The sequence below is a fragment of the Pezoporus occidentalis genome, unplaced genomic scaffold (genome assembly GCF_034315485.1).
Source record: "Pezoporus occidentalis ecotype Australia unplaced genomic scaffold, CSIRO_AGI_Poc_V1 ctg245, whole genome shotgun sequence".
NCBI lineage: Eukaryota > Metazoa > Chordata > Aves > Psittaciformes > Psittacidae > Pezoporus > Pezoporus occidentalis.
The window spans coordinates 219,676-240,094 of record NW_026914340.1 but is presented as its reverse complement, the minus strand read 5'-3'; the positions used below and the strand labels follow the sequence as shown (position 1 = coordinate 240,094).

General features: G+C 46.8%; 2 protein-coding genes and 1 long non-coding RNA gene across 8 annotated transcripts in view; 2 read left to right on the top strand and 1 right to left on the bottom strand.

Moving 5' to 3' along the window:
- The first annotated feature begins 1,492 nt into the window (after positions 1–1,492).
- LOC134165689 (collagen alpha-1(III) chain-like) lies at positions 1,493–8,282 on the top strand. Its single transcript, XM_062622728.1, has 7 exons — positions 1,493–1,862; positions 2,326–2,397; positions 2,628–2,759; positions 5,016–5,068; positions 5,654–5,737; positions 5,973–6,065; positions 7,723–8,282. The coding sequence occupies exons 1-7, from the start codon at positions 1,493–1,495 to the stop codon at positions 7,771–7,773; spliced, it is 855 nt and encodes a 284-aa protein (XP_062478712.1). The 3' UTR covers positions 7,774–8,282.
- A 1,298-nt stretch (positions 8,283–9,580) lies between these two features.
- LOC134165677 (uncharacterized) lies at positions 9,581–16,276 on the top strand. The gene is made up of 2 exons (XR_009965608.1): positions 9,581–15,310; positions 15,416–16,276. It is a non-coding gene; the product is annotated as an uncharacterized LOC134165677 (long non-coding RNA).
- RD3 (RD3 regulator of GUCY2D) overlaps positions 15,829–20,419 on the bottom strand; it is a 56,287-nt gene continuing 51,696 nt past the window's right edge. For 4 of the 6 annotated variants that reach the window (XM_062622714.1, XM_062622711.1, XM_062622713.1 and 1 more), the window contains one exon: positions 18,115–19,022. In XM_062622714.1, the coding sequence (XP_062478698.1) occupies positions 18,725–19,022 (298 nt within the window). In that variant the 3' untranslated portion in view covers positions 18,115–18,724. Of the gene's footprint in view, positions 16,122–17,802; positions 19,023–20,419 lie in introns of those variants that run through there. The other 2 variants (XR_009965607.1, XM_062622712.1) reach the window with 2 other exon arrangements.

Sequence of the window (20,419 nt, the reverse complement as noted above, 5' to 3'; positions counted from 1 at the left end):
ATCAGGCCTCGTGTCCCTAATGCTTCATTACAGAAAGAGCAAGCTTGGTTTGAAAATGGTGTGGCATTCGAGGCCATCAATCCCGAGCCTCGGACATGGACTTCATCTCGATTACTACTTGACTATTCTTTCAAAGTGGCCCAATTTGCAGGATAACCACTAATAACGAACATATCGCCCCTTTTTCCTGGCATTCTCCAGTACGTTGAGTGTTAAAATCAGAAAGCGATAAAGAACTTGGACAGTTGAGGGAGGCAAGACGGAAAGGATTCGGTTTGTATCCTGGCAAATTCCCAGCCCTCTCTGCCCACCCCCCCCCCAAGTATCAAATGGGGATGATACCACCTGCAGAAGCATTAGAGCTATTTAAATGTTTATGAAGAGTTTGGAGCATGAAAAGAGCTATGTAGTATTATAGCTCTTTATTATAGAGTAGGGGATGGCATAGTGATGTGGGTAAGTGTTAAGTGTGTTCCTGGATAGGTTTTGGAAGCATGCTTAGTTTTAGCCGGTCTGTACCGCAATCCCTCCTCTACCCACAGCTGGGTTAGGGTTAGGGTTAGGGTTAGCCGTTTTTGCCACGGATATTCCTTTTCCAGTTCTGAAGCACAAACTCTTCATCCTGGGTGATGGCAACATCCCAGAACACTGCCTGTTTTATACAGAGTTAGCTGAGCAAACAGGCTTTTTTAAAGCCAGCCTTCTTCAAATTTGCTCTTTTTACTACAGCAATTGAGAGATTTATGTTAAAATTTTCAGTGGTTTTGGGTTTTTTTTTACTACTTGTAAACCAAAGTTTAGATTTCATCCCATTGCTAACAAGGAAACCAGTGTTGTGTGGCATGGATTGTCAGGAAAGGTTTTGATGTCGCATGAAAAACACCAATGAACTTCCCAATCCTATTGTACTGGGTGAGTGCCCAAGAGAGCGCCGGGTATTTCTGCATCACACACCGCATGTTTCTAATGTATTTATGGACACTTTGTAGTTGTTTGGTTCTCTTGCTACAATCCAGGCGTTTTTGTACCAAATGTCATCACTGTGCACATAAACTACCATGAGAATAAAGGATTTTACCATCCTGCTGGAGTGCTTGTGGCATATATTCCTTCTCATAGGAGAGAATCACAGGGTTGACCTTTATCAAGTCCAACCTTTACCCCAGGACTCAACACAAACCTCATAAATGAAAAGCACCAAATAGATGAAGAATGCTATTGCTTAACTCAAACCAGACAACAGAAGGCGGTTAGTATGGACTAATATCACACTCTTGCCATCTCATGTCCCTTTTCCCCATGCTTTTGCAGGGATTTAAGCAGGCTTTTTAGAAGGATGTGGAATACTGGATATTTGTTTACAGTCAATGGACGCTGCTTTAGATTAGGAACCCATGTACTTCACAGAGATTTTGGTTTACACTTGAAAACACCATAAAGCAGCACGCAGACGTTCAGTGCATTCTAAGCTAAGCTAAGCTAGATCAGATCCATGAGGTCCGAGATTCCCCGGGATCAAAAGGGGATGTTATCTCCGTTGGGGGCAGCCTTGGGTTTGTGCCAGCGGCGGGGCGGGCCGGGCCGGGCCGGGCAGGGCGGGCCCGCGTCAACCCCAACGCCCGCTCGGGCGCACTGCGCTCGGCCTCACACCCCGGGAGGAGGCCGGGCCGGGCCGGCAGCGCTGTGCCGCAGCCCCCGGGGACCGGCCAGCGGGGCAAGGCCGCGGGCAGAGCCGCCGGGGAGCGCTGAGCCCGGGGCAGGAACCGGCCCGCAGGCCCCGGCCCACCGCCCGCACGGGCAGGAAGCGGCGCCGGGCCGCCACAGCGCTTCCGGGGCGGCAGCGGGGCCTGGGCCGGTCCTCGGTACGGGCGGCGGCAGCCGGCTCCGTCCCGGGGTGAATCGGGCACGGAGGCCCCGTGAGGCCCCGCTGGGCTCGGCCGCGGGGAGCAGGTGAGAGCCGGTGCGGCCCGGGTGCGGTGCGGCCCGGCCGGCGGGGCTGGCGTGGGGCGGGCGGGACGCGGGCCCCGGGCCCTCGGGCTTCCTCCTCCCTCGGTGGGACCCTGCGAGGCACCGGTAACGGCAAGCGCGGGTGCTGCGGTGTTGTACCTGCACCTGGGGCACGGTCACTGATGGCACTAACCTGGCGTGGCCGCCGGTCCCCGGGGGACAGGGCGAGAGCTTGGACGTGGCGCGGCCGCGGTGGGCGGTGGTGGTGGTGGGGCTGCCCTGAAGGGGCGCGCGGGTTTCCAGTGCGTGCCCCCTGCGCCGCCGCTCATACGGCGATGGCGATGGTGTTGGTGTTCGCTGTGCTGATGTCCGTCATAGGTATGGGTGACAGCGAGGATGAAAAGAGTAGAGCGCGCTGTGCAACGTCAGAAGAAGGGCTGAAAGGCCGAGGTAGGCACTGCTGATCTGTTTCCGTGCTCTGCTGTTCCGTGTGTTAGCCCGTGTATCAGTCACTGTGCTTGACCCCATACTGAACACTGTCACTTGCTGATAAGGGAATAGACCATGGCACGCTGGAAGAGGGGAACAAAACCCCCTGAAATAGGGGCTCCTGTTTAAGTTCTGTGAAGAGTCGCATAGTTCCTGGGATGCTTGTCACTGTTGCCTTCTGTTATCCTAAGGAAAAGAAAAAAGGAAACGAAAGCGCAGTAGAAGCAGATCATCGTCCATTTCATCCACATCGGCTTCTAGCACTACATCCGCTTCTTCCTCCTCATCACGCTCATCATCGAGGTCATCTTCAAGTAGCAGAGGTAAGCTACCTCCCTGCGTACACACCATGTTCACCAGCGTTGACAGCACTCCTGGAAACGTTTAAAAGCTTATTTCAAGTGTGGCTAAAGCACCACAAAACAACAATGTGGAATACCAGTGCTGCGTGTCCAGGGGGCTTCTCTCATAACCCTTTCCTATTGCTGTGTCCTAGGTCCTTCTTCACACACCCTCTGCCATGTTCCCGTGTTAACTTCAGAGTAGAAACTGTCATTCAGAGAATGACATGTTCCCTGGTAGCAGTGTGCCGTATAGGTTTAAAACGGTGTTTGTTACGCTTTCAAAACACGGATCTCTTTCTGCTTCACCCATGTGCCTGGGCCAGAGTTGGGGTTTCTGCTGCAGTCTTACTGTGGTCTTAACATTCCAAGTGTTTCACTTTGAGGACTCGTGTGAGCTTTGTTAATACCAGTGACCAAGTTCAGTGGGAACACACATGCAGGATTAAGATTTTCCATGATAAGCTGCTGCTTGCATAGAGAACCCAGGGTAGACACTATCTGGGAGTAAGTGCAGGTTTTTTCTATGCCTATAACTTGGGACACGTTACTGACTGTATCAGGCCTGCGTTGCTTTGATGTTCTGTCTCAAGATACTTGGTATCACTGGAGGTAAAGTGTCCAAATTGCCATTTTTTAGTAAAATTTGTCAGGTTAAACACTGAAAAGTATTTTATCCTTTTTCCTGTGAGCAGGAAGAGCTCTGTATGAGCTGGAGTTCTCCTGATGGACAGGCTAACATCAAGTTGGCAGGACCTCATATTTGTGATGTATGTGTTTAACAAAGACTTAGTTGTGCTTCTCTTGAAGCAGATTTACATCTGCATGGAAATAGTACTTGTTCTCCTACTTCAGGGGCTTGGTTCAGTGTGTCAGACATAAAGAAATCCTGAAAATATTCAAATCTATGAGCTTGCGCATTGGAGGGAGGTGTTCTCTTCTGGAATGATTTTTATCCCATGTGATACCCTCTAAAACTTGTAAACATGGTGACAGTGTCCTGTCAGCCACTGGCTGAACGTGCTTGCCGTGCTCCCTGCTTCAGTTTGTGGAGAGATGTCAAGGCACGTGTATCTAAGGCGAAAAAGTCAGTCAGAATTAGGCTCCAGTTGTCAGTGCACATGCTCAGAGGTTTGCTAAAACTGCAGCTAAAAATTGCCTCTGTGTTGCCATTCACAGGGGAGAGCAGATGATCTAGGAAAAAAAGGTCCTACAAGGGCGTGTTTAAACAATTCTGTTTACTCCATCTAGACAGAAAAAGACGTGAGGTAACTGAGCTGAGACAGGTGGGTGGAGGTAGTTGCCACTACCCCTCAGACAGGAGACATGCAGGTAAATCACTGCTAAAACTGGGGAGGTAGGGTGGACCCAGTATGGAAGAAGATGGAGCTGTTGGAGAGGCTGGATGGGGAGGGATGGCAACTGAAAATGAGTGAACAGGGGGAAGAGATGGCTTTGCTTAGCCTAAGAAGTCAACAGGTCAGTGCAGAAGTCTAGTGTTTGTGGTCATGAGAACCGTGGCCAGGATGGTGGGTGATAAAAACTGACTCTGGAGGAGATGTGGGCAAAGGGGTAAAACTGGGCAAGTGTCTGTTCACTACAGTGCACTGATTTTCGGAGCCTGGAAGGAAACCCAGTGTTCTTGAGCCCCTTTCTTGATGTTGGCAAACATCTGTAAAAGCCCTCTGGCCAGGTATACCATCCATCCCATGGAGGCACGTTGTCCAGTCCGTTGTTACCAAGAGACTGAACATGGAGATAGAATTACTTTAATAATGGTTTCTTCTGATATACTTGTGCTGCATTTATCATTAGAAGGCCAGAAGAAGATTGCTTGGGCAGCCTTACGTGATTTTTGAGTCTGGCTGTGCTCTGGGGTATTCCTATAACGTTCTCTTCTGTTTGGTATTCGTTGTAAAGAAGCTGCAGAGCTGACAGCACGGAGGCAGTCTGTTGGGAGACTAGGAAGCTGTTTCACACTCTCTGTAGATCAAGTAATCACAGAGTAAATCAGGTGTTTTCAGTTTCCATGTTAGACCAGTAAGTGGCAGTAAGTTGATGTCTTGCTTTTCCCAGGGTTAGTTTCAGCCAGTGTTTATATATATACATATATATATATATATATCTGAATCAGAGCATTTCCTTCTCGGGTTTTGCATTTCTGTATGCTTTATCTGTAAAACTAAATGCCTTTTTCAGAATGCTAAACTTACAGGGGTTTCTTTTGTTTAATTTTAGATTCTCCTAAGTCTAAATCAAAGAAAAAGAAAAAAGAAAAACACAACAAAAAGGTAAATGCTGTCAGAGAGAAATAAGTCATTAACCAGCAGAAAATAGTTCATTTTTTGATAACCGGTGGCTGTGGAAATCTGAGTCATCCTTTTAGGGTTACAGGAGGTAAACTGATAGGTTCACATATAGTTGGCTGTGTGCTAAGGGAGACATAATATAAAGGTTCTTTTGCCAATCATTGCTGGTCCAGCTAGAGTTTAGAGAGTCTCTGAAGAAAAGAGGAGTGGGGAATCTTAATGACATTACGGAATTTGTCAGAAGAAACAAGTTATAGGCAGTGAGAGAGCAGTAGATTCTTGCTGATGTAGTTTTTCATTTTATTAGGGCCTTCTGTTCAGTGATTTTGTGTATTTGGGTTAAATTGAAGGAGACAGAACATGGGATCAGACTCTCAAGATCCTGATGGCTGCTAACACTGCTGCATTACTTTCTGTGTACTTCAGCTAGTAGCTGTTTAGCAGTGGAAAGGGCAAGCAGTAGTGGCTGTCTTGACTAGCTGGGGTGTTGAGAGCTACTTGTGGATATCCTTTCTTTATTGCCCTTTTAAGTCTGTCAGCATAAGAATATATGTCTCATACTTGTAGAAAAGGAAAAAAGATAGCAAAATGAAGAAAAAGAAAGAAAAGAAGAAGAAGAAAGAGAAAACAGGACCTGTCCAGCTTTCCAAGGTATGCTCCTATGAGTCTGAAGTCCCATTATATTTCTCATCTAAACACTTAATCTGTCCTGTCATAAAAACCTTTATAACACCACCAGTCTTGCCACTGACAGATAGAAACCTCCCTCTATTGTTTGGGACAGTGAGGAAGTATAAAAGAATCTTGTCTGTAATTTTGTTTGAGATTTGCAACATTACAGAATAAAGCAAAGCTGAGGTCTTTTTGATGTGTGATCTCATTGTAGTTCTTTAAAAACAAAAAGAAGAATGAAAACTACAGCATGATAACTGGAAAGAAAATTAAGATGAGAATAAAGAAGACTAAGAAGGATCTAGAGGTAAGAGCTAAAATAGTCTATAAATCCCTAAGGGAAAATACTGTATCTTTTAATACTAGCTTTCTAATACTAGTCTTTTGTTGAAGCGTAGCTCTTAGCTAGGAGTTGTAAATTGTGTGTAACTCTTAATGTGGCTACGATGCCATCTGAGGAATTGTAATTGTTCTTTTGGCAGGTTTTGTGTTATGAGTGGGCTTGGAATACTGAGGCATGAGTAGATAAACCGAAGGATGCTTGTGCAGGTTCTTAGAATTGCAGTCTGTAATGGTTAGCTGATTTGTGGCTTTCTCTGTTGATTTAATTTACTCCAGTTTTCATTTTCCTCATCTTCATCCAGTCCTTTTGTGGTGGTAATTGCTGCTTTACTGTTTTTTTCTAATATATGGGAGATTAGCCATTATTCAGAGAAGAATTGGACAACAGTAGTGTTAGGACCACATGCTCCTGCGTTGTCTCGGAGCAGTCAGATGATTTTGCTGAAGTACTCTGGAAAATAGATATCATGAATATAATTCTGTGCTGTTGAGGTGTTTGGACTCAGCACTTACATAATGTGCTTGCTCTTTTCATCAGTTTCCACACCTTAGTGCGATCTGCAGTGAGGTTCAGGTACTAGTCAGTATGTGTGAAAAGTGTTATTTTGCTGAGATACCTGTTTTGGCAGGTTCTGATTCATAGTATCCCAAACTGGTTTGGGTTGGAAAGGCCCTTGAGATCACCCAGTTCCAAACCCCTGCCACGGGCAGGGACCCCTTCCACTAGAGCAGCTTGCTCCAAGCCCCTGTGTCCAACCTGGCCTTGAACACTGCCAGGGATGAAGCATTTTCTATAGCTGTCAAAGCAGACCTGAGTATTCCCAGTTAAATTTGATCAAAAAGACACTGTCTTCCTTTTGTGGCACTGAAGTTTGTGTTAAATGATGCTGAGTGCTTGCCAGCTTTATCCTAGTAACCTGCTTCTTATGGTATTTGATATGAAATATTTGTTGTTGGTCCTTTTTTGTTTGGTGCCGTTGGCCATGAACATGCTGAACTGAATGACATCCATTCTTCACTGTGTTTTGAGATTCAATAGTTGTTTTGTAAATTGTGCCTAAATCCGCTGGAAACAAGTGTTTTCACTGTTTGGGCCATCTGTTATATAAAGAAAGATCCTAAATTCGTGGTTCCATTTCTGTTATGCTGCAAGCTGCTGTTTATGCATAGGAAACAAGAAGTACTTCCCAAAGTACAAGACCTGCTGTGTGTACAGTGAACATTGCCGCAGACACCAGAGAATTGCATCGGTTCTGCTGGCAAGCTCCCTCCTGAGCAAGCTCTGAGCTACACGATGACAACCCAGTGAGGCCTCCAGAGGGAGACAGTTAGAAAATGTATCATGAAATAGTGACAGTGACAGCTTGTCTCCTGTAGCATCTCTCTTGAGCACCCACTGCTTTGCACTTCTCCAGGCACACGCAGCAATGTGGTAGCTACTCATCCCCAGCTCTGTGAATGTGGTAGTGCCTGCTGTGCAGTGTGCTGAGAGGTGAAAGCCCCATAGAAAGCAGGGTTGTGCTGCCTGAGACGTGAAAGCCCCACAGCAAGCAGCATTATGCTGCCTTGCTCCACTGGGTACAGGTCTGTTAAACCACTGCCTCTGCCTTTCTGCTCTACAGAGGGACCGGAACCGTGCACAGCTCCTTGAATTCCTGAACTCTGCCTTGTAATGGGAAGAGTGCTGAGCCAGGACTTGTAACTATACCAAGCCAACGATCTTCATGCCTAGCGAAACACTAAAGGGAAACTCAGGGAAAAGGACATCAAGTTTGACAAGAGCCGACTCTCCTGCTGAGAAGACAATCGGGATGTCCTTTGTTTAGTGGTGAAAAGTAACTGATGACTTGCTAATGAAGATCCATGTCCTCCTTTTGAGATCCTAAGGTAATAGCTAGGCTGTGGTGTTTTAGAAGAGCCTAAGAGTGCGGCGTTGATGACAGATGACACACTGAAATCTAGTGATGTAATTTCTATCCGAAGTGCATGCAGAACATACTCTTAATTTCAAGTATCTTCATGTTTCTAGTAGTTTAAGCAAAGCAGTGTATTAGCAAATGTCTGAAAGCCGAGGCATTTCTGTATGTTTGTGTTTTCCAGTGGTGCTTTTACTTGTCCTGAAGAGCAAACTGACCTTTGTAAATAGAACATGTTTCTACATAAATGAGTTTTTGGCAGTTCATTCACTGATAGATTGTTTTCTTTCAGAATCTGAGCTAGGATCGTTCTCTGGATGGGTTCTTGCTCTCTCTCACTAGAAAGTGTAACGGTAAAATAGAGCAATAATGATAGCTGAATGATTTTTACTGTGAAATAGAAGCAGGAAAGGCCTCTGATTTTGTCTTATCTGGATCAGCTCCTCAAAGGCAGCTTGCAGTAGTTAGTTAACCCCCCACATCTGGAGCTGCATTTCCTAGACTTAAAACCTCTGGAATTCCGGCCTTCTTTTCTGATCCCAGGGGCTGTGTATCACATCTTCCTCCGTGTGAAGTGCAGCAGGACACACATCCACATGTCTTAGCCTAATGGGAAGAGAAAGAGCTGTAGGAATGTTGCCAAGGCAGGCGGTGACAGTGACCCTCCTGGTATATGCTGGGAGATAAGCCAGGTCTGGATGTGCAGCTGGACCCCAGCATAACCTCTGTGTGTGTGTGTGTGTGTGTGTGTGTGATTGTTTGCTCAGTGCTTGCTCACTTCCAGGCTCTTGGCTTGTGATCACGCAGCAGGCCCCTGTGTACATAACCCTGAGGTGGGAATTCCACTTGAATCCCTTGGGTAGCAAGTGCTCCTTGGGAACCACAATTTAGGAATGCCTGATAAAAGGAGCTGGGGTGCTTGACTTCGACAGGAGCATCGGGTGTACAGTGGTCACTGTGGGAGTTCATTAAAGAGCAAACCAATGCAAAACTGTGTGTCTGCCCTGGTGTTTTAAGTAAATCTTGAAGATTTGCACCATTCCTCAAGGGATCATTTTAGGACTGTTTTGGTGTGTGAAACCTGAGGCTGCTGGAATCCTGTCTTCTCCCTGGGTTGCGCTTGGTTGTTTAGGGGTACTTTTGTGCAATTGTTGCAGAGATACAGCTCTTTAGGGACTAAGGCCCTGATCCAGAAAGGCAAGTTTTATCAACATAAACCATGAAAACAAGGTAAGAATTAGACTTTCCTTGACCTGTAACCTGGTGCTGGAAGCTGTTTTGGAAGCACTGTTCTGAAATGTCAGTAGGGGAAAAAAACAAAGAAAAAAACAATCCTCTTCCTTTTTTTTTTTCATGGGGATTAAGCTTTGATTTACGCTGCCTTGGTATCTTCTAGCTGGGAATGCCAAAGCATCTTGCCCTGATAAGCAGCTTTTATCTCTGGATTTCTCTTTGTAAGGTTAATCCCGAACGCACTCTTACAAAACACTAGCATCCTTGCCATTCCTTAGGCTGTACTTTGTGTAAAGATAGTATCCTTTCCTGAAAATAAGGGGGGGGGGGGGAAGGGGAGTGGGGAGTAGACATTTGAAAGGTGGAAAATAAACAGGAATGGGAAACTCAGAGATTGCACTTGTAAAGGATGGCGTTGCCTGGAAGGTCTGCACTTAATTGAAGTAATGTGGTTCTTGCTGTCTTATTTGAGATGAGTTAAGGTGGTCAAAACTCACTCACTGTTCCATTCTAGTATGGAAAAGGTGAAGGACCTTGAGTAATACAATGTGGCCTGTTCCTCTTGTAGGGTTTCGGTAGTTGTGAACTCTGGACAAAGATGAGTCAGACCACTTTCTCTTTAAAGAGGCAAACAGAAAGCTTTTTTCTGTTTCAGGGGACACTAATCTTCTCCTGTTCAGTTTTGACATGTTGGATGTGCTTTGATGCTTTAACGTATTTCTGTGCATTTACTTCTGAGCTACCATTGCTTTTAGAAAGCCAAGCTGCTTAAGCTCTGTGGCAGTGATTAGGTTTTATTCTCTCCTGCCCAGTCAGTTCCAAGTGCTGTCAGGAACTTCTCTGCCTTTATAAACCTCCTTTTCTTCCCTACCCATCTCCACGTAGATTTTCAGGTTGCTGAAGAGTTCATGTTGCATCCTTCGCTCCCCATCTTTCCCAAGCACTGAGATCACGTGCATCTTCTTGGGACTGAGTATCTTTGAGGTTGCTGTTTGGAGGTGGCCAACAGATTCCAGCCTCCCTATAGTGAGCGTGGGCCCATAGAGCCAGAATAAGTGTCCGTGCCAGAAGGAAGGTCATTCTGTTCACCTTTTTGCTAAGGCATAGCTTCCTAATACTTCTTCAGATTACTGCTGTGGCAGCTGAACCAAAGACTGAACCAGACGTGAAGGTTGTGACAGTAGGGGGAGAGGTGGAGAGGAACGTGATGAAATACAGACGGGGAGACTTGCATGAGGGAGCTGCGAAGCGGCGTGGGATGTCAGCCTGATGTGCAAATGGCTGATGGAGAACCTTGCTCTCAGGTCTCTGAATAGTGCATATTGTGGGGGAAGATGAAGGCTGGAATGATAGAGATTGAGGTAGGGATGGAGGGAGTCTGCTGCTGTTCTGACATGGAGTGGGGCAAAGGGCAGGTGATAAGGAAGAGGCTGCAGAAGCCTACCTGGCTGGACAAGTTGAGATTCTTGCTAAAATGGTCATGAGTAGAAGTCTTTCAGGTGTGAAAGACTTCCTTGTGTGTGTGTGACAGGCTTCCCTATCACACCCACTTCCTGTGTCCCTGCACCATTTTGGGAATCGTACAGAACTCAACTGAACTTCTTTTAACAACAGAAATTCCAGAAACGGAGTCCCTGGGGTGGGAAGAGGGGAGGGATACGTTCTCTGAGCTGTTGCTCCCATGGCCATCATCCGTGGCACCATTCGTCCCAAGTATTCCACCCCATTTGTGTGACAAACAGCAGAGTGGGTAAGACACGATCCCTTGGGGTTTGTGCCAGCTGCTCTTTAGGCTCTTGCTACCATGCTAGTCCTGCCTCCCACTTGTGTGCTGTAGTTAGGCAGGCAGAAATCTAGCATAAAGGACTGTGTGGTTTTCACTGGTCCCATGATAGGGATTGCTTATTTGGACCTCCTGGATCTAGTAAGTGTCATGAAGCAGGAAGGGAACTTTCTCTGCAATTGATACAAGTGGTACCTGAAAGTTACCAGAAGAGGATGGAGCACAGTTAGAGAACTTTCTTTTCTTACGCAGGGAAAACGGGCAAAAACCCCAAACGTGAAGGAATGGTTGATGCAAGTAATGATGTGATTCAGCCAGTTCTCATGGGCAGTTCTTTATTACTCATTTCCTTTACGATTCGCCTGAGCTTGACTCCTTTGCCGGTGCAGAGATGTGCAGGAGATCAAGATGGGAAAATAAGCATAGGTGCTTTGGAAGTACTTGCCTCTGCTGAGCCAAGATGCTGGACCCGCAGTGCTGAGCAGTGCCTGCGATTCTGATCCCTGTTCAAGAGCGTTCTGCTGTTGCGCATTTGATGCCCTTGGATGTTTCACGCTGCAGGGATATGTGAGCTTCCCAGTCCTCCTCTGCGGCGGGGAGAACCGAGCGAGCTCTTGGTTCAGGGGAAAAGCAGAGCTCAGGGAGCCTGGAGGAACTTGCCCTGGGTTTCACCTGCTGAGCCTGTGCTGTTGAGGTGCGGGTGGGGGCCTTGACCGCTGGATGGAGCTCTGATCCGCTTTGTAGGACGCGTTAAATGCGCCGCTACGCCTGGTCTGTGCTGCGCGTGTTTAGGCGCAGGTTTCCAACGTTCTTCTTGCTCAGCTCTCAAGGGTGGGAGCTCCAGTGTCCAGGGTTTGGGCACTCTATGAAATGGCTGGGTTGAAGTGGTAGTGGGTTCTTCTGAAGGTCCGGGGCGTATGGGACAGTCCTCCAGTCTGCAACTTGGTTGTATTTGACGCTATAAGGTGATAAGCTTTCAAGGAGCTGCTGCTTAAAATCATTGGCAGTAGGCATTGGCAGCCTTCTAGTTCCATCTCTGGACAAATCGGATCACCACAATCACTAGCCAGTGTGGAGATGATGGTTTATTTGGCTGGTGACAACAGGTATTTTTTTTCCTGCCTGTTGACTTTCAGTCTTACATTGTGATTCATGAGGAGTGTGGAAGAGGCAGTGTTTTCTGAGGGAAGGAGGCGTGTTTTGAGCCTTTCCAAGCAGTGTGAAGAACACCGTTAATATCCAGACCACTGACCACAGAGGCACAGCGTTTAAGCTGTGTTCGCTTGGCTCTCCCCACGGGAGCTGTTCCCTGGGTGACAGTGGTGTGAGAGAAAGGGAGCATGAGTGAGGAATATGTGCTTGTTAGAAAGCTGCTGCCTGGCTCCTGACTAATGGGTGCTGGGAATGCTGCCGGCAGGAGGCATTGCTGTCCAGCTGGAGCAGCATGGAAATGGAGTTCTTTTTAACCTGTGGACACTGGCTTTGCACTTTCTTATTTAGAAACCTATAATTGGCCTGCAAAGATCTAATTATGTGTTTTTTATGGGGCACATTTATTAGTGCTGCCCTTTGAATTTAATCCAGGCTTTGTCAATTCCTTGCTCTTGGCTGTGCTGTGGACAGACAATAGTCTCTCCTGCTGGTGCTTGTGTGCCAAAGGCAAAAGGAAGCCTCTAACCTCTAAGCAGTGGAATGCAACAGGAGCAAGTTGCTGAGAGCCAGTAGGACCTGGAAGGACCAGGGGTTCTTGCACCATCCCTCCCTGGGGCTGCTGAGTTCTTCAGAAGCTGCACCCTGCTCTTCTCCATCTCTTAAGCACCAGTGCCAGAATATAGAAAAGATAACCATACCTGAGGAGCATTTCACTGTCACTGCTTCATACCATATCTGGTTATTTAAAGAAGTCTTCAGAGTAAACTTAAGAGCAATCTGTTGCCTTGGGCAACCTGACATTGCAGAGAATAGGGTTGGAAAAGGCACTGCACATGGACTGTGACCTGGTGAAGGCCTCCAAGAATACAGCATTGAGATCACTAACCATGTGTAACAGTAATTATGTTCTGAGAGCAGGTACTCTGATGTAGAAACCACCCATGCTCTCTCCCACGCTTCTGCAGTACCTGTACTGGGTCAGACTGGATTGCTTTGGTAGATACAAAATGTAATTGTCACTAAAATATGGAGGTGAGATGCTATAATCTGGTTATCTAGCCAAGATCCTGAGACTTTATGAAGTGTACAGTATACACAGATAACCCTAAGTCGCCACATAATCCACTGTGCTTCTTGTAGCCCTTTTCCTCATCTTTCCATCATGTTGAGTAAGATCTCATCCTGCTTTTCCCCTTAGTTTGAGTATCTTTGTGTAGCAACTGCACAGGAAATACGTGCTAGTCACTGGGAGACATGGGCTCAAGACGCAGCTCTCGGGGCCAGCACAGGGTCTTTCTGATGTGAGCCAGCTTGAAACGTGGCTTGTCTGGGGACAAGACACACAGGGAACAGGAGGCCCCTTGTGCTGACAGCCCACGGCACGGCCAGCAGTATCAGGGAAAGGCAGGCGCAAGGTCATGATGTCTGCCCTGCACAGGCCTAATAACCCTTCCTTTATTGCAAGGCGCAACCGAAAAGGTTTGACTCATGCACTCCAGTGCTTGTCAGGATGCTTTTTAGGCTAAACTAAAATGCAGTGTTCCTTTATCAGGGAGGGGCAGCAGGACTATCAGAATAGCCATCGAGTCAAGCCTTAGCCGTCTGTGGTTTTCCTCCCAGGACAGGCCTGCAGCAAAGTTTTGGGAAGGAGTGTAAGCAACAACACAGAGATTTGGTTGTCCACAGCTTCTGGCAAGGAGTGGCTTAAGTCCTGTGCTGTAGGTTGCATCCTGACCACTGTGTTTACTGACCCTCTGAACTCAGAGTCCTCTTCCCAAACCTCTCATCTGTCTGACCTGCACACTGTGCTGAGCAATGCAATCCATTACTCCAGCAATACTTTGTGTGGGGAAAAAAATACTTCCTTTTGTTTAACATGTGCGTGCTTTGCATGCTTGATGCTTAGCAGGGAGCCACCTGGGGCCATTGCTAGTATTAAGGTGTTCTAATACCCAGCATCAGGTACAGAATCAACAGGAGTGACTCAAAAGTCACTTAGAGCTTCTCATTTCATGGGAATAGTAAGGTGTGCTTGGAAGCATGGTGGTGAAGACCGGTGCAAGGTTGTATCTGTGAACAGCTTAGCTTCAGAGAATTTCAGACCTTTGAAGTTGTTTAATCCTGATCATTTCTCACCTTAAATCTTGGCATCTGTTGGCAGAGGCAGCAAGGCAGAAGGTGTCTGCATCTATGGCCTGTAGAGAGAGGATGGAGCTTTTTGTTTAGTTCAAGTGCCTTTACTGTCCTTGCTTTCCTCCTTTGCTATGTGCACAGTGCACAACAGCAGGGCAGTGGAACAGCAGCATTGGGCTAGATGTGGACAGATTGTATTTCAAATTCTCAATTAAAACCAAGTCCAAAACCATGGGTTCTGGTCCACAGCTTTGCTTTAATTCTCCGAGGGTCCATGATGGAATGTATAAACAGTGCAATCTCAGCAGACAGGTATTGCCCGTGGCACTCCAGTTCTCCATGGCGTCACAGCTCTCTGAACTACATGGGATACGGGTGAGGAGCCTCACCTCCTGCACACCTCTGTCACAGCCTCTGGGTCAGGCTTGTCCATAGAAGCCACAGAAGCAGGGGTGCAGTCTCTCTCAGGTGAGTAGTGACTCCGAGGAGCCTTAGCCCCTTGAAGCTGAGCACTGCAGCTGAGCTGCTATGGACTTGTTGCCATTACTTGTTAGAATATGTAGTAAGCCTAGGATGGCTTTTTGCCTAGGTCTAACAATGTCCTTTGGATAGTGGAATGCTTCAGCAGTTGGGCTGATACTGAAATCCTTACTCAGTTTTGAGAGAACGGCTGAGGATGTAGAATCATAGAATAGTTAGGGTTGGAAAGGACCTTAAGATCGTCTCGTTCCAACAGTCATTCTTGTTCAGTTCCCTTGTTACCGATGTTGTGCTGCTATTTCACTTCTTATTCTTTTTAAAGAATTAAGGTGCTGGACGCGCGCTCAGGAGGGGCTCAGAACTGATCAGAGAGGCTCATCAGAGCTGTGTAGAAATGTTTTGGGCTTTAGGTTTCTTTTCCTGCACTAGCAAGTAGTGCAGCCCAGGAGGAGCTGGACAGTTGTCAGTGCGGACACTACACGTTTCATGAGGGTTTCTTTCAGGCCAGAATTAGTCCAGCTCTGTGGCTTGTGAGTCAGCTGCAGTGGATCATCTGGGTTAGCTTCATCCTTGTTTTCCTGCTGTGCCTGCTCAGTGCCGTGGACCGTAGCACAGTAGGTGGGGACAGGCAGGAGTTGCATGCTCCTGTTTGAACTAAAATGCTAATTTAGCCACACAAAGGCAAGGCAAACATGAGCTGTTGCTGCCTGCTGTGACCAAAGGATCATCTATGGTTCAGTCTACAGCATTTCTAAGAAGAAGGAGCACCACAAGCCCTCTGCAGTAGTCGTGCATCCTAACCCCCTCCCCGGCTCTGCTTCACACCTCCTGGTGCACATGCAGCGTGGGTCACTCGGTCTCCAAGCAGTGAGCTTACAGGCAAACACGGCACTACTTCTATACCTTTAAGAGTACTAGATAGCACGTAGTGAGACCAGAAACCTCATAGTTTGCTATCTGAATATTCCTTTATCATCAGATGTTACCATGAGCCCAGTGTAACTTGCAGAAGAGAGGTACAGGGAGAATGATGCTGTTTAAAAGCTTGGATTACATTTTATTGAGGAAATAGGAATGATAGGTAAGTTGAGACAGAACAGCTGTGGCAGGCAGTGCTGCAGCCTGGCCTCTCACATCCACGGCTTTGACCAAAGGTCAGAGTTGTCTCCCTTTGCTGGCTGTTAAAGGACAATGGTACCTGCTAGCTGGAGGTGGTTAATGAAGGACACAGTATGATCTCAGGCTGCTATGACAGTGACACGCTTCAGGTGATTTCCCTTGGCTTTGTACATTGGTGAAGGGAAGTCAGTTACTCCTGATTCTCCTTAAGAAAGAGTGAGTACGTTACAGACACTGTACTGTAACAGAGCTCTGTGTCAGTGTGTCAGAATGTCCTGTTTCTCCCAGCAGTCCATCAAATATTGCATCAATACTGAAGGTGTCAAAAGCGAGTGCAGATAAAATTACCACAGAGCTGTAGCCTGAAATTCATTAACTCCCCTTAGCCTTTGGTATCACACCAGTGGCTTGCAAATATATATCCACATATGTGTGTATGTATATATATAAAAATTACTAACCTTTTCTCAAACAAGAATTCTTCTGCAAATTCTGGCAATCTCTTGCTAGAGATCCCCCATCTTTTAGACAACTAAGGCTATGCTATGTCAGGGCTTTGTTTTAACTTCATACACACAACCACATTACTTCACAAGGACATACAGCTGAAAACCACTAAGCTGATTGTCAGAAGGCCATAAACTCTCCCTCACCGACCTAGAGGTGTAATAGCCCATCCCAAACTGGGTGCTGTATTTGGAAGCCCTGAGGTTTTGATTTAAAGTGAGCTTCTGCTTTCTGTCCCCAGGAGGGTTGCTGACAGCAGTGTTTCACCAAGCGACTAGTAACTACAGCCTGGTGCTAGTAAGAAATCCTTGTCTTCAATTTTAGATACCCCAGAGGGGAGAGAGGAAGAGCCAGAATCCCACAGTCCTAGAGATCGCTTAAGGGTTTGATCTTGATCTTGGTTTTTATGCTGCCCTCCCCATCTCTGGAGGAACGTGCACATTTCTAGTACTGGAATTCTTCCCAGAGTTGGCAGAGCTTCAGAGGCTTTTATCTTGGCTGTAGTACCCACACGCTTCTGCAGAGATCCCCAGGGAACAGAGTTGGAAACAGACAAAAGAACTAGAAAGCTCCAAGGTCCTCCAGGAGGCTCTACCCCACTGGCATGATTCTCCAAAAGCCACTCATACAGGGAAACCCCTATCTTCCTTCCCCATCTCCCGCCAGTCACCATGAAGCATCCCAGCCCTTGGCTTCTCCATAGGACCCATGGCTTTCACTGTGTGCTATTCTCTTTCCTTTGCTGGTGAGAGCTCTCCCTATGCATGCTGAGTTAGGGCCCTAGAAACTTGTCCTCAGCTGCATTTTGCTGTTTCTGCAGGGTCCCAGCAGTACCACGCTGCCCTACAGGCTACTCCCTTTGCACTAAAGGCTCCCAGAATGGTTGGTGTTGGAAGGGCCCTCTGGAGCTCCTGCAGTCCAACCCCTGCCAAGGCAGGGCCACCCAGAGCAGGGCACACGGGAAGGTGTCCAGGCGGGGTTGGGATGGCTCCAGAGAGGGAGACTCCCTCGGGCACAACCCCCCCGGCAGCCTGTGCCAGTGCTCTGCCACCCTCACGTAAAGAAGCTCTTCCTCGTGTTGAGGTGACTCTTGTTGTGGTTCAGTTTATGGCCATTGCTCCTCGTCCTGTCACTGGGCACCACTGAAAAGAGTCTGGCATCGTGCTCCTGGCACCACCTTTGAGATGCTGACCTGCATTGATGGGATCCTCTCTTTTCTAGGTTCTTTTGTTATAGTATCAACCCTCTGGCCACCAGCCTGTGATACCGAAAAGCTCTCCTCTGAGCCCCCATGAGGGAAGACAGAGAACAAACCTTCATCTACCAGAGCCCTTCAGTCACTCACAGCAGGAAGTTGTTAAAATGATATCAACTATTTCAGCTGATCTCAACTATTTCAGCTGTACAAAGAGCCTCTGTGCCTGGATGCTACACTTTAGTACTCTTTTAGGCTTAGCCATAAACATTAATTTCAGCCCACTGCCTTATTACTGGGATGTGGCATGGAGCACTTACCTCAGCAACACAGAGCACTGAGGACCAAGAGCAGCGTTTGACACAGCTGATGTATCCGCCTGTATATCTACACAGCAGGTTGTTACCTTTCTATCTACTCTGCAGGCACGAGGTTCAGGGGGTTCTGCCTGCACAAAAGAGAAAATACCCAAGAAACCTGAGCATGCATAAACTCGTTGCTGTGCAATAATATTGGTCTTTCATCTCAAAAAGCTTGGGGTCTGTTTCTACTCAGGTTGGATTGTGAGTTGTCAGCAAAAAGCTGATCAAGAGCAGTGCTGAGGTTACCTGTGAAGTTTCCCGTAGCACTGGGGAAGGCTATTAGTCGGAAAAGGAAGTTCAGTTCCAAATCAGATAGTAGCTTTAACTGACAGGCCTGATCCTGCAAGCCTTACTCATGTAAGTGGCTGTCTTGCTTTCAGCAAGATTGGTCCAGCCAGCAGCTCTCACTAGCTTGTGCCAAAAGCTTTTCTAGATAACTACATCCAGGCTGGGGGGAAAGGGAGAAGGCAGACATCGTAAAATAATTCATTTTCCACAAGAAAGCAGCCATAAAAAGAGGACAGTCAGTGAGCCTTGCCCGTAAGGTTACTGATTAGCTACTAAATTAAAGGAAAGGCTAGCATGTTTGGTCATGAATTGTGTCACACACCGCGGGCATAAGCAGCAGTTACTATGGACACAGCTTCCAAGAGAAGAGACAGGCAGGGAGAAGGAACAAACAGTAGAGCTAGAAAAGAGTTAACTGGGATTGTGAAAGATCTAAAAACCTTATTCAACATCGAGTCAGTAATCCTTGGCATTCCGAAACTCTGGCATGCTCCAAACCCTCCTGGTGGGCTGGGTGCCCCGTTCCACATCCTCAGAGATGGTCTTGATGTCACTGATGAACGGGGAAATCCTGGACCGGGATTTAAATGTTGTTAAGGAGAGGCTGGTTTTGTTCTTTGTGTTCCATTGACTGGCAAGCTTCTTGGCCTCTTCCTCTTCTTTGATCTTCTCAGCAGCTTCCTGCAGGGCAGAGCGGAAGAGCCGGGATACTTCCTGCACTTCTGGTTCATATTCAGCAATGAGTTGCCGGAATCTGCAAGCACAGTCAAGACACAGCTTTGATTAAAACCATCAAATGACACATCGCTGCCAAGTCACTGTGCTAGGCTGGGAACTTGGCACTCCTGCAGAATGGGACTCCCTGGAACTAGAGGGAACAACAACAGGGAGGGGCCATGAAGATCTGCTCAAGGTTTCTAGAATCACAGAGAATGTAAGGAAGCAATGATTCACTGTTTCTCATAAGGACAAGAAATAATAAGGAGCAGCAAACAAAGCTAGAAGGTGGCAAGTTCGAAACAGAAGGAAGTGCTCTTTTCACACACCACCTATTAAATCAGAACTCGGTGCTATCAATAGCTTAAGAAACAAAATGATTAAGCAAGTTTGTGGAAAATGTCCCCATTACTGCTGATTAAACATGATTATCCAAATGCAAATCCTTGCTCAAGTCACCCCTGAACTGCTGCTTACCAGAAGCTGGGATAAACCAGGGAAAGTCGCACTAGACTTCCCTCGTTTCCAATTCTCATTCCCCAGTGGCCGTGAGACAAACAAAATTCCTGTAAATCTCTTCTTTGTTATATGTTTGGTTGTCTCCCAATATTCAGTGAAGTGACATTTCATCTTCCTATGGATTTCTGCAAGGGAATGGACCAGCTCAGCTTTACTGGCAGCATGATGCTGTATCTAAGTGGACAAGTGTGAATTACTCCAGTGCTTTCTCAGGAAAGAGCTCAGAATGATTGTTGTTTATTAAGCTAGCTTAATGCCAGGGAAGTGAAGAATTGCCCCTGTTTATTTTGCAGGTGAGGAAGGGGAGATGCAGAGCAGGATAGTGTTCTTGAAGTCACTGAGTGGGCTGCTGGCTGGGCCAGGAGGAGAACGTACCATTCCTGACACCTTGTTGGGTAATGAGGTCCTCAGCCTGGAGAGTGTGGGATCCACTCCCTAGCACTCACACACCGGGCATATCGATATTCTAGTTGTTCCATAGTAGCATGTATGTATGACAGATGGTAATATGGCTACCCCTGTAATAATCAGTTCTTAACATTAAAATTGTATCTACAGGTAGACACAGAGCTGAAATAATACTTTGCTAAAATACAGTTATTTGTACTTAATGGAAGCTAAATGGCCTGTAAGCGTTTTGATATCTTTTCTCCAACAGAACTGAATGAGGATGGAGAACAGTAGGATTGCATTTAAATAAGCCTAATATAGCAGAAGCTCATAGAACAAGATCTTGCCTATTGGTTTCTTTAAAAGCCTTAGGAACATAACAAGGAGTTTAGTGCATTATGGAACTGCACTGCTTAATGGTGTATCAAAGGGAACCCACGATAACAAGGACAAAAGAAAACCAGAGATAAACCAAAAAGCCTCTTTGTACATTTATGCCTTTTGACTCTCCCTGTGGAGGCCTGG

Coding starts and splice junctions, on each gene's coding strand:
- LOC134165689 (XM_062622728.1), top strand. CDS start 1,493: ATGAGGTCCGAGATTCCCCGGGATCAAAAGGGGATGTTATCTCCGTTG. Junction 1,863..2,325: donor GGGGCCTGGGCCGGTCCTCG/GTACGGGCGGCG, acceptor TGTCCGTCATAG/GTATGGGTGACAGCGAGGAT. Junction 5,738..5,972: donor GACCTGTCCAGCTTTCCAAG/GTATGCTCCTAT, acceptor ATCTCATTGTAG/TTCTTTAAAAACAAAAAGAA.